The sequence below is a fragment of the Octopus sinensis genome, linkage group LG15 (assembly GCF_006345805.1).
Source record: "Octopus sinensis linkage group LG15, ASM634580v1, whole genome shotgun sequence".
Lineage (NCBI taxonomy): Eukaryota > Metazoa > Mollusca > Cephalopoda > Octopoda > Octopodidae > Octopus > Octopus sinensis.
The window spans coordinates 41,379,739-41,393,120 of record NC_043011.1 but is presented as its reverse complement, the minus strand read 5'-3'; the positions used below and the strand labels follow the sequence as shown (position 1 = coordinate 41,393,120).

The 13,382-nt window shown below is 41.0% G+C and overlaps 1 protein-coding gene across 1 annotated transcript in view; it reads left to right on the top strand.

Moving 5' to 3' along the window:
• The window catches only part of LOC115219748 (TRMT1-like protein), a 40,922-nt gene extending 27,809 nt beyond the window's left edge, over positions 1-13,113 (top strand). Inside the window, exons 5-8 of the mRNA XM_029789985.2 lie at positions 3,868-4,058; positions 5,297-5,375; positions 6,411-7,235; positions 10,336-13,113. Coding sequence (XP_029645845.1) covers positions 3,868-4,058; positions 5,297-5,375; positions 6,411-7,235; positions 10,336-10,477 — 1,237 coding nt within the window. The 3' untranslated portion in view covers positions 10,478-13,113. The remainder of the gene's footprint in view (positions 1-3,867; positions 4,059-5,296; positions 5,376-6,410; positions 7,236-10,335) is intronic.
• Positions 13,114-13,382: the final 269 nt, after the last annotated feature.

The following is a 13,382-nucleotide window of genomic DNA, read 5'->3' as shown; positions in this document are numbered from 1 at the left end:
AGTTTTAGAATGATGTTGTAGGGTAGGTATGAGAGGCTGGATCTGGCCATTTTGAACATGAAACATGTAGAATATCTGGGCCAGATTTAGCTTGTTTAAATGCTAAAGGGCTAAATTCACTAATACTCTTCCACTTTTTGCTCTTCAATCCATTTTAATCCTTTCTGTTAAACTCTATAATCTTTGGAGTGGACAGAGAACGTGATCCTACAACAGCATGGATTTATGGATTTTCAGCCAAACAAACAGGAATAGGATAATGAACACAGAATGTATCTGCAGCAAAAAAATGCAAGACCATCATCATCATCATCATCATCCTAAATTAACATCTGCTTTCTATGCTGGCATGGTTTGGACAGTTTGGCAGAGCCTAGGAAGCTGCAGGGTTGCACCAAGTGTCAGTGTCAGCTTTGTCATGGTTTCAACATGTGGATGCCCTTCCTAAATTCATCAGGTCAAAATGAAATGTCTGGATAGCACGGATCAGGTGCAGCACAGAGTAGCACATTCTGGGGAGACACAAGAGGAGCATGGCCAGGACTCACCCCACAGTGCCAAGTCCCTCCATGTGTCTATATCCCTGACTTCAAACAGAGCATCTCTGGAATTCCATAAATTCAATTACTGTGTCAGTAGGGAGCTTTGGATAAAGAGAGCAGACCAGTGGTTTGCTGGTATTGGGATGCAAACTGGGTCTTGATCAACTCCTGGTTGGGTCGACTGGGCAAAAGGGTCTGATGTTTAAAGGCCTGGTACCACTTGAGATTTCAGAAGCATCACTCATTATGGCACCCCAGGGTTTCCATAAGAAGTACCTTAAAACTGGTGCTAATGCTTATCTTTAGAATTTCATAAAAAGCAAGAACTGTGTAAAAGTGTGTCACGTGTGTGTGTGTGTGTGTGTCTGTCTGTGTGTGTGTGTATGTGTGTGTATAGATATATACATCTGTATGTGTCTCTTGTCTTGACGTCATGTGATGGTTATAAACGAGTTTTTAACGAGTGTCACTGTCTTACAAGCTGTGTTGTTTGTTTCCAGTTTTGTATGAAAAATATGTCTGGCTATAGGGAAGCATTACCTTGCTGGGAAACAGGTGAAGGTTTGGCACAGGAAGGGCATCCAGCTGTAGAAAATCTGCTTCAACAAATTCCGTCTGACCCATGTCAAACATGGAAAAACCAATTTTCTGCAGTTTACAACCCGGAAGAGTTATCTCCCTTACAGCTTAATTCATGTCAATGACGCAAAACTAAGATTTTGAAAAACTCTGATAAGCAGCAATCCTATATTGGCGGAGTATAGAAGCTGGGAAAGGACTTCACTGTGATTATTGTCGGAAATATTTGAGTGTTCCCTCGGTATTGGTCCAGAGAGTGTCGGTGTGAGGAGATGACATCGTTCACCCTCTTTTTCAGCCTGGTCGCTATTTATATTGTGAGAGAAGGTTGTGTGGGGGTATGACGTCGTGTTCGAATATCGAAGGGTTCCCGATATTTGTTATAAAGTAGGTAATTTTGATAATGTGATTGAGTTTGGTCTGAAGGCACGTAGCCTAATGGTTAAAGTGTTGCACTTAGGATTGTTAGAGCGTGGTTTCGAGTCGACAGTGAATAGTGTTTTTGAGCAAAACACTTCATTTCACGTTGCACCAAGCCATTCACCTATAAATGAGTTCAAGTAATAGTCGGGAAGTTAACTTTGCGATGGACTGGCGTTCCATCCAGGGTATGAGAGAGTATTGTCATTTCAGTTAATCATTCACCATGGAAACTGAATTGCTCTTATCAGTCCTGGGGCGCGTCGAAAGAAGCAACAAACAGAAAAACCAAACCAAAGGGGAAAGGGGTCGATGTATTTAACAATCCAGAATACAGGCGCAGGCGTGGCTGTGTGGTAAGTAGCTTGCTACACAACCATATGGTTCTGGGTTCAGTCCCATTGCATGGCATCTTGGGCAAGTGTCTTCTACTATAGTCTCGGATCGATCAAAGTCTTGTGAGTGGATTTCATCATCATCATCATCATCATCATTTAACGTCCGCTTTCCATGCTAGCATGGGTTGGACGGTTCAACTGGGGCATGGGGAGCCCGAAAGCTGCACCAGTCCAGTCAGATCTGGCAGTGTTTCTACAGCTGGATGCCCTTCCTAACGCCAACCACTCCGAGAGTGTAGTGGGTGATTTTATGTGCCACCGACACAGGTGCCAGACGAGGCTGGCAAACGGCCACGCTCGGATGGTGTTTTTTATGTGCCACCGACACAGGTGCCAGACGAGGCTGGCAGACGGCCACGCTCGGATGGTGTTTTTATGTGCCACCGACACAGGTGCCAGATGAGGCTGGCAAACGGCCACGATCGGATGGTGCTTGTTACGTGCCCACAGCACGGAGGCCAGTCGATGCGGTACTGGCTACGGCCACGTTCGGATGGTTTTCTTGTGTGCCACGTGCCACCGGCACTGGTACCACAAGGATACAAATTCCATTGATGTTCATCTATTTTGATTTGTTTTGATTTGATTTTCACTTGCCTCAACAGGTCTTCACAAGTGTCACAAGAAGGAAGGTATGCACAGGTGGACTGACTACGTCCCAGGTAGGGGCCATGGGTTATGGCCTGACTAGTCTTGCCGGGTCTTCGGATGGTGTTTTTATGTGCCACCGACACAGAGACGGAAACTGAAAGAAGCTCATCATATATGTATATGTGTGTGTGTGTGTGCCTTTGTGTCTGTGTTTGACCCTCACCGCTGCTTAACTAAGCAGTTTGGCAAAAAAAGACCGATAGATGGGTACCAGGCTTTAAAAAATGGTAAGTGCTGGGTCGATTCGTTCAACTAAAAATTCTACTAGGCGATGCCCCATCATGGCCACAGTCTAATATCTGAAACAGTTAAACGATAAAAAGATAGGGGAATAATTTAAGAAGTTCCCTTCGCAACGACGGATTCGATCCCACTGCCTGGTGCCTTGGGTCAGTGTGTTTTATTTTAGCCCCAGGCTTATCCAAGACCTGTATGTGGAATTGGATTGCTGGAACTTGTGCAGAAACGTGTTGAGTGAATTGTACCTATAGTTTAAGAGTACACATATCAATGGAATACTCAGCCGTTTATGTATTTATTAGATATTAAATGTGTTGGCAGCTCAGTTGGTTGAACAAAAGAGCTCAAGTATTTCAAGGGAGGTAACTTTGCTAATGCAACATTTACCTGTGGGGGAAAAACCGAAACCAACGGAAACTAAAGCAGCGAATCTCTACAGGACTATGGCCAGAGAAGGATGGGGGAGGCGGAAACAAAAGTAGATTTTGCACCCTCGCCCCTCCATCACCATTATATCACCGTCGTTAACATTTTATACACACACACACACACACACACACACGCATATCACCACCGGCGCCACCGTTTAGAGTCTCTTTAAATTACAATATTTTGGGTAAGACGACAAACTGGCATAATCGTTAGCGTGCTGGACAAAATACTTAGCAGCATTTAGTCTGTCTTTATATTCTGAGTTCAAATTCTGCCAATGTCAACTTTGCCTTTCATTCTTTCAGGGTCGAAAAAATTAGAAGCAGTTGAACACGGGGGGGGGGGGGGGGGGTTCGATGTAATTAACACATCCCTGCTCCCAGAATTGCTAACCATGTACCAAAATTTGAAATCATTTTGGGTCTCTCTCTCTTTTGCTCTGTCTCTCTCTCTCTCACTGTTTTCTCTCTCTCTTTTGCTCCTTCTATCTGTTTGGCTCTCTCACTCTGTTTTACTCTCTCTCCTTGAATTAACACCTTTTTTCAGCATTTATATATTTAAATTCCTTCTTAATGATAGATATTTCTGTGTAATTATTTCTCTAGATCTGCAGCAAAATGCAGCAAAGGTATCCAGGTGATGTTTGGCGTGTGCGTCGAGCCATTTGTGTTGGTTGTAATTAAAGTGCAGCGTGGTCCCTATTATGCAGACATGTGCTCTCTGAAAGTCCGTCCTCTAATACACTGTCAGATCTGTGAAGAGAGAGCTTTTTGTCCTGAAATGCGGGCAAGTGTTGGTAAGTATCTTCATTGTTTATCGTGTCTGTCTCTGTATGTGTAGATGTGCGTGGACAAGATACTTTGTTTCTGTAGTGTAAGAAAGGGAAGGCACTGAAACCATATAGATTTATATAACTATAAGGGCTAGGACCCTAACAAGCCATCCAACTCATGTTGGCATGGTAGATGGACTAACCCATCCCGTCACAGGGACCCATCACAAGTCTTGGGCTTTAAAATGAATTGCGCAACATATGCTGGCAGGGATATCTGTCTGTCCTACCAGCGTATGACTGGCTTACCCTATGGCTGGGGCCACCTAGTGAAGCCACCCCATTATTACTTTGTCCCCTCTCCTCCACACAAACCCCTGATATTACTCTTCCCTCTTCCTCTGTCTCCTTTATTTCCACTCCCAACACTGCCCTTCCTTATTCTCTCCATTACCACCTTTTCACAAAATTTATCCCTTCTCCCTTTGCTGCACCAGACTCCTTTCTGATTTGGCATGGTTTCTATGGCTGGATGCCCTTCCTAATGCCAACCACTTTACAGTGGGTGCTGCGTGCACTATACAGGCTCTACTTTTATGTGGCACCACACAGGCTCTTTTTCATGGCATTGCATGGACGCTTTTTACGTGGCACTAGTACAAGACTCTTGCAAGTTAATCCACATCACTGGGGTGGGGGACTGATCTTAACTCTTCTGTTGCAGAGTATGGATCTTTTGGGGGATATATTTGTGAAAGGGGACAACAAATACCAAGGCATAACAAGCATCTCAAGTCATATGTTATTACTGAGATGCTTGTTATGCCTTGTTGTTTGTTGTCCTCTTTCACAAATATATAACTGGTAAATCAGGAGCATAAAATGGATCCATAGCTCTCATCTCAGTTACGAGCTTGGAACCCTATTAGTTTAGATTACTAGTGAACTAAACCCCATATTCTGTATGTATATATGTGTGTGTATATGTGTGTATATGTTTATATATATATATGGGCCATCCAATTCTTTGTCAGCGAATGATTGCTTCTATAGTTCAGTTATAGAAACTGGAAAAAGCAAGAGATTTGGTGTTTTGGTGTGGGTCTCATGACAAGAAGAAGAGTTGTATTAAGATGTGAACATGTGACCTTGTGGTCAGAAGTACAGTATATCTTGACCCCACGACCAGTTATGGCCCCACCCACTGTTTTGTTGTTTATTTATTTATTTAAATTAAATTCAATTTAATTTTTGCTTTGTAGAAAACCTCTATGATCTTCTTCCTTGTGATTGTCAATCAGAAACTCCTGGTAAAACAGCATTAAAACTTGGCCCCATGTGGTAAGTACATATTCAAACTCTTTGGGGGTTCTTTGTAGTTTCATGAAGGATTTAGCTCTGGTTCTGAAACAAAGTAGTCCTTACTATAAAGAGGTCTGTTTGTAATACAAGCTGGTCCTTATTGTATTGAAGAAGTTTCTTTGTATAACAGAATTAGTCCCTATAGTCTTGAGATCACTTTAAGTGGTCCCTATTGAGATCACTCTATAAAACAATGAGCACCCTATCAGTCCAAGGGGTTAATAGTAATGACTAAGCACCTCCCCACAAAATAGCTGGCCTTGACTCTAAATCCATTTTATCCGGCCTTTTCATTCTGAGTTCAAATCCTGCTCTGATCAGTTTTGCATTTCATCTCTCCAGTGTCAATAAAAGAAAGTAGCAGTCAAATACTCTGGTACACTCAAAAGTATGGACCTTGTGCCTAAATTAGGATCCATCATTTTTATGTTCATGGTTAAGGTTGCGAGCTAGCAGAATCGTTAACATGCTGGATGAAATGTTTAGCAACATTAGTGGGGGCTCCGAAAGGGGTCTCAGGGAGTAGTGTCCCTGCTTTCCTGAGCTAGTTTTCTACCACATTTCTTAAAAATTGTGGTAGGGGCCTTGGTCTTGGGATGGCATGTCTTGAAACTGAGGTTAGGGGTAAGAAAGGGCATGCTCCCCATAGAAAATCCAGCTTCAAAAAAGCTGTATGATAGCAAGGGAGAATGGGCACCAGCTAGCCCAAAGGTTGGGGTGGGCTGCACCTGCCTGCCTCAGTTGCTATGGCATTGGGGTAGATCCAGCCATCCCTGTTAACAGGGACAAAACTCAGACTTAAAACACTGGATGATGATAATGATGATCCATCTCTACATTCCAGCAAAGTTGACTTTGCTTTTCATCCTTTAGGGTTCAATGAAATAAGTACCAGTCATGTATTAGGGTTGAAGTAATCGACTATCCACCCCACCCCACATTTCAGGTCTTGTGCCTATAGTTGAAAAGATTGTTACATTTATAGATAATGTTTTAATATCTTTCTTTTTGCAGGTGTGATAACATATTCAATGCCAAGTTTGTCGAACAGATGATATCAGTTGCTAGAGATATGAAACTCAGTGAGCGCCTTGAGGCCCAACTTAGTTCAATTTTTAATGAATGCATTTGTAGTTCAAGTCCTGTAGATTCCAGCTCATCTTCAAAGAATTGCCAGTCTTCGTCTTCACCATCACCGTCACATTCTGTCTTGTTGTCTTATCCTTCACTGTCCGCTCAGCAGCACAACGAGAGGTCAGCCCTTAACAGTTTGAAACGCAAGACTTCGTCATCGGCACCTGCGGCTTCTTTGCTGTCCTCGTCAAGCACCTCACTCTCAAGGACTGTGTCCGGCAACCCCATTGATAACAACGTAGAAACCAACAGCAACAACAACAAAAATAATAATAGTAATAATAAAAGTAATAATAATAATAATAATAAAAATAATAATAATAATAATGATAATAATACTACCACAACTACTACTTCTACTGCTGCTACTGCTGCTGCTTCAGTTGATGTGGGCCCAGCAACATCTGAGAATTCAGCAATTGGAAATGGTGATGGTGCTATTGTCGACGCCAATGCAAGTGAAATGACGGCCAACATGAAGGGTGCTGTGTCTGTTACTGTCGTGTCAACGTCTTCCGATCCCCACGGCAACTTGAAAATGGACTTCGCTGTAGACAGGAGTGCGAGAAATTGTCAAAATCTCACCAATGAGCCCCCTATAAAGAGGATTTGTCTTCCTGATCCTGACCCAAGCCCTGTACTGGCTATGCCACCCTTTTTCTATAACATCCACAAACGCAAGTTCAAAGGTGTTTTCCTCCCCAAGTAAGTTAAAAATTTCTCTCTAATTATTTTGTTGTATGTTGGACGGGGGTTGTTATGTCTGACACTGGTTCACAGCAAGAACCTGGCAAAAGCAAGTAAAAAAACAAACAAAATATTCTCAGTAATTATATTAATTAGATGATTGTAGGCATGGATGTGGCTGTGTGGTTAAGAAGTTTGCTTCATAGTCATATGGTTCTGGGTTCAGTCCTGTTGTGCTGCACTTTGGACAAGTGTCTTCTACTATAGTCCTGGGCTGACCAAAGCCTTGTCTGTGGATTTGGTAGACGGAAACTAAAAGAAGCCGTCATGTATATGAATAAATTTGAATAAATATATACAGGAGTAGCTGTGTGGTAAGTAGCATGCTTCCCAACCACATGGTTCCAGGTTCAGTCCCACTGTGTGGTACCTTGGGCAAGTGTCTTCTACTATAGCCTCGGGCTGAACAAAGCCTTGTTAGTGGATTTGCTTAACAACCAATGCTGGTGTGTTTACGTCACTGTAACTTAGTGGTTTGGCAAAAGAAACCGATAGAAAAAGTACTAGACTTACAAAGAATAAGTCCTGGGGTCGATTTGTTCAACTAAAGGTGGTGCTCCAGCATGGCCACAGTCAAATGACTGAAACAAGTAAAAGAATATATATCATCATCGTTTAACGTCCGCTTTCCATGCTAGCATGGGTTAGATGATTTGACTGAGGCCTGGCAAACCAGATGGCTGCACCAGACTCCAATCTGATCTGGCAGAGTTTCTACAGCTGGATGCCCTTCCTAATGCCAACCACTCTGAGAGTGTAGTGGGTGCTTTTACATGCCTCTGGCACGAGGGGCAGTCAGACGGTACTGGCAACGGCCACATTCAAATGGTGCTATTTATGTGCCACCTGTACAGGAACCAGTCCAGCGGCACTGGCAATGACCTCACTCGAATGTTTTTTCACGTGCCACCAGCACAAGTTGTAGTAAGGCGACGCAGGTAACAATCACGCTCGAATGGTGTTTTTAATGTGCCATCGACTTGGAGGGCAGCTTCTTGCTCTGGCCCCGATCTCACTCGTATGGTACTCTTAGCGCTCCACTAGCACGGATGACAGTCATTGAATTTGATTTCATGCTTGAGAAGACTTGGCAAGTCCAAGTGAGAACATAACCTTGTGGCTTATGCCAGGGGTGAAACCAGTCCACTTATGTGTGCCTTTCCTTCATTGGACACTAAACTCTGCTTGCGAAGACTTGTTGAGGCAAGTGAAATCGAAATATATATATATGTATATATATATGTTTTAAATAAAATGGGTCAAATTTCAGGACATTTATAAAGAGAAAGTCTTACAGTTGAAGTGCAGTCTGTGCAGAACAGGTCCCACCCTTTACACTTTTAGACCCAGCGGTGGCCCAGCAAACTGTGATGAGAGCTCCTTGGGTCATAGGTTTTATTTCAGAGTGTCCTCCTAGGCAGGTTGCCAATCATAACTAATGAGCCACATCTGCTCAGAGTGGCGTGGTTATATTGCACAAGACTCCCACAGTCATCCTCTCCTGTTGGTTTAGATCCCTGTGGTACCACGAGGAGGTTGAAGTAGGACTTGGGGTTTGCGTCACTCTTTGGAAGTTTTAGCCCAGTATGGTGTTCACCCAACCAGCATCCAATGACTATATGGGCCCTTATATACCACCCAGATATATATATATATATATATATATGTGTGTATATATTTGTTTCAGTCACTAGACAGTAGCCATGCTGGGGCACCATCTTCGGGGAATTTTAGTTGAATGAATTGACCCTAGTGTTTTTTTTTTCAGCCTGATACTTATTCTATGTCTTTTTTGCTGAACTGCTAAGTTGTGGGACATAAACACACCAACACCAGTTATCAAGAAACAGTGGGGGACAATCACAAACACGAAAACACACACACACACACACATGCACATATTTATAGGTATATGTGACTGGCTTCTTTCAGTTTCCGTCAACCAAATCCACGAAGCTATAGATGAAGACACTTGTCTCAGGTGCCACACAGTGAAAATGAACCTAGAACCATGAGATTGAGAAGAAAACCTCTTACCACATGACCATGCCTGCACATAACAGATAATAAAATAAACAGCTTTACTGTTAGAGCATCAGGCTTGTATTTCAGTATATATTTGAGGTTGTTCACATTCTGAGTTCAAATCCTACTGTGGTCAGCTTTGTCTTTCATCCCTCATGGGGTGGATTTAATTGATTACCACACCTTGTGTCAAATTTCTGCCACTTGTACCTGTTATAGAAATTATTATTATTATTATTATTATTAAGGTGACGAGCTGGCAGAATCGTTAGCACACCAGGCAAAATGTCCAGCGGCATTTCATTCAACTTTATGTTCTGAGTTCAAATTCTACCAAGATCAACTTTGCCTTTCACTTTTAGGGCTGATAGAATAAGTACCAGTTGAGCACTGGGGCCAACATAATCAACTAGCCCCATCTCTTAAATTTCAGGTGTTGTGCCTATATTAAAGAGGATTATTATTATTATTGAGTGAGAGAGCAGTGCATGCCATCAAAATGACACTGGGATACAAATATACAAAGCCCAATATATCCATCATGACTACCCGTCTGATAAGGGTACACCAGGCACATGCATCATAAGCATATGTGTGTGGCATGGTGATCTCATATCAAGATAAACAGTGCATGACCTTGCGGGTGGGCCCCTGGTAGAATTTTCTTCAGGTTGAGTGGGCCATCCCACTCAAAGGGTCCCTGAATAAGGTTTAAGGATGATGAGCAAAACACCCATGTTTACAGGGGTGAATTATTCAAGCCCCCAAAGAATCTCTCTCAACACATGGCTATGATGCTCCCCCACTACTTCTGCTTGTGATCAGAGATGCACATATCGTCAGCCACTAAGGGACATGGTCAACTGGTTAAGGTCAAACAACTGACAAGCAAATCTGTAGTATTGAGCAGAATATTTGCTGTGGCCCATCTTTTGTACCAAGACAAAACATGTTATTATTATTGTACACTTTTTGTTTTATTTTTTGTTATTTTTAATCCTTTCTCTATTTTTTTTTGTGTGTTTTCTTGAAGATTGTCCAAGATGGTTTATCTGCTCCAAAGTGAGGGCTTCCGAGCTAGTCGCACTGTATTTGACACCTATGGCATCCGAACTAATGCCAACCAGAAAGAAATCTACAGGACTTTGTTGAAGTATTGTAAACAAGAGCCTTAATAGTAACAACAACATTAACAAGAACAACAACAAAAACAACAATAATAATGAAAATGATGATGATGATGACGAATGGGATGATAATGATTTCTAATAATAAAGATGATGACAATAATAATAACAATAACAGTAATATTAATAATAGTAATAATAATAATGATAATAATCACAGTCTTGCTTTTGGAGTGGATTTGAAGTGGATTTGAACTCCTGATCAGATGTGGACAATGTGACTTACCCGATCCACTCTGCCACTGATTCCTACTTTTAACTTCTGTGGTCCGTACAGCTCCAGGGTTGGCACCAGAACATCACTTCCACCTCTGTCTTTCTTTCTTTCTCTCCTGCCCCACCCCCACCTTGTTGTTCCTTCGCTTCGGCATCACGATTATCATGACGACAACGAGGTAGATGATAATAACAATGATGATGATGATGATGATGAAGAAGCTGGAAGGGTCATAGGCAGAGGAGAGAGGAGAAGGGGGCAAATGTATTTCTCACTCTTTTTCTGCCCCTTAAAAGTAACAATAACAACAACAAGGAAAGAAAAACAGTAAAAAAAAAGGGGAGGTGGGGCTGAAAACCTTAAAAGCTAAATTGTTATGTAGTTTGAAACTGAGGCTGGTTAGGTTAAGGGTTGTGGTTGAGGGCCAGGAGTATTTCCCTGACCTGTAGCTGGTGTAATGTGTGGACAGGGCTGTTATGGTCAGTGAGATATAGCCTGCAGGATTGAATCAATGGGGTTTTCTTCAGTGTGATGGGGTGGTTGTGGTCAGTTTGGATGTGGTCATTGGATGGAATCTGAGATGTGGACAGTAGAGGTGTACGCATGTCAGCAGTAACGGCTTTGATTTAATATATCAGCTGGAAAACTATGGAATAGTTTATCTTGGACAATCATGTGTGTGTGTGTGTGTGTGTGTGTGTGTGTGAGTATATATGAATACATACATATATATATATATATATCCTTTAATGTACACTATAAAAATGCAAGCTACTAATAGTTTCTTCCTTTGGAGACCTGGGTCTAGGCAGGTTTTTATAACATGCCTGGTGTCTCCAATGCAAGAAACTACGAGTAGCTCATATCTTTATACTGCATACATTAAATGATATCTCTCACTCGATGGAGTACTTTTGTTGATCTTACCTTAACGGAACAATAAATTATATATATATATATCTATAAAGTCAACCCAAAAAGTGTCTACACTCTTCAGAAAAAGTAAAATCTATATAAATATTTTAATTTGGTGTTATTGCAATTTGATAAAACATTGAAAGAGATATTTATCTTCATAGGGCTACTTAATATTTATACAGATCTTTTCCTCTCCTGAAGAGTGCACACATTCTTTTGGCAGCTTGTATGTGTGTATATATATATATATATGCACATGTATGTATCCATACACATTGCTTTATTTTGAAGGAATGAGAAAAGAGTGCTCAATACATGTTGTAGAAGATATGTTTTTTTCTTTTACTGAAACTGGAGCAGAGAGTTTGTCTCATGACTTGAGCTTTCATACCACTGCCTGAAGATTGCAGTGGCATGAAACTTGAGTTACATAACAAACTCTTAACTTAAGTTTTAATAAAGAAATTATTATATACCTCAGACCAGCGATTTGAATTTGTTTTGAAGGTGACTCAGGAGTACGGTGCTGAAGAGCTGAAATCGCAGCAAAATATCAATAGTTCACTTACTGGGCGATTCATTTTAGCTGGTTTTGAGGTATTCAGTGTTTTTGAAAACTTCATGTCATAAAGGGATTTTTCTTGGATGAAATCCAGCAGCCAAAAGCATTTAATCAAAACATATTAAATAAGTGGCATCAATAATTCTTGTCTTATTAGAGTTGCTTCTAATAAAAATTCTATACATATGTATGTGTGTATGTATGTTTGTGTATATATATATATATATATATATTAGCATGGAAAACGGACGCTAAATGAAAATGATGTCTGTGTGTGCTTTTCCTTGTGTTTGTGTGTTTACAATGTAATTTGTGTTTGTTGGTTTCCTCTTCTATTTGAGAACATATAATGAGGTTGTGATTGTACTGCTGTAACATGGGCATGTACTTTGATGTAACTGTACTGTGCTGTGGTTTCAACTTCGACTGTTTTCCAAGAAGTCACAGCCCAATGTCGTTGCGTTGCTAGAATCAACTGACTTCAGGTGCCCTAAAATATTTCTGAACCTGTGCCTAAATTAGACTCAAAAGAAAGTTGAGTTATGTCCCTTTATGTTCTGAGTTCAAATCCTGCCAGGACCACACTTGGTATTTTTATTTTCAACCTAACCCTGCCTCCACCCCCACCTACAAACTCCTGGTCTCTGTGCCAGTGTAAAAAATTATTATTACTATTATTATTATTATTATTATTATTATTGTTATTATTATTATAATTATCTGTGTCTAATGATGGTACACTCAATGTTACTCTGCCTTTCTTCCCTGGCCCTTCACCATCTAAAACATTGAGAAGGTTGTAACAGACTTGTAGCAGTTTTCTTCTTTAAATTGGTCTTCCTCCTCCCCCACCTCCCTATTTCCTTCTCCTCCTCTTTCTCTTGCTAGAATCTCTGGATTAAAATAAATTTTAGGTTATTTATATTATATAACATTGTTGTTTTTCTTTAAAAAAAATTGTTTTATGGATTCTGGGACATTTTCTTATGTTTTTCATTTTTTAAAAATATTTCTTTCAGCAAATCTGTTCCTCCATACCAGGGGTTTTCACTATTTTTTTCTCTGTGGACCCCTTTGATTACTATTTCATTCTGGTGGACCCTTATAGCCATTCGATGTTCAAAAACTTCTATCAAAATTCCTATTTCAAAAGTAAAATTTTTTCAGGGGGCCCTTAAAATACTATTGCGGATCCG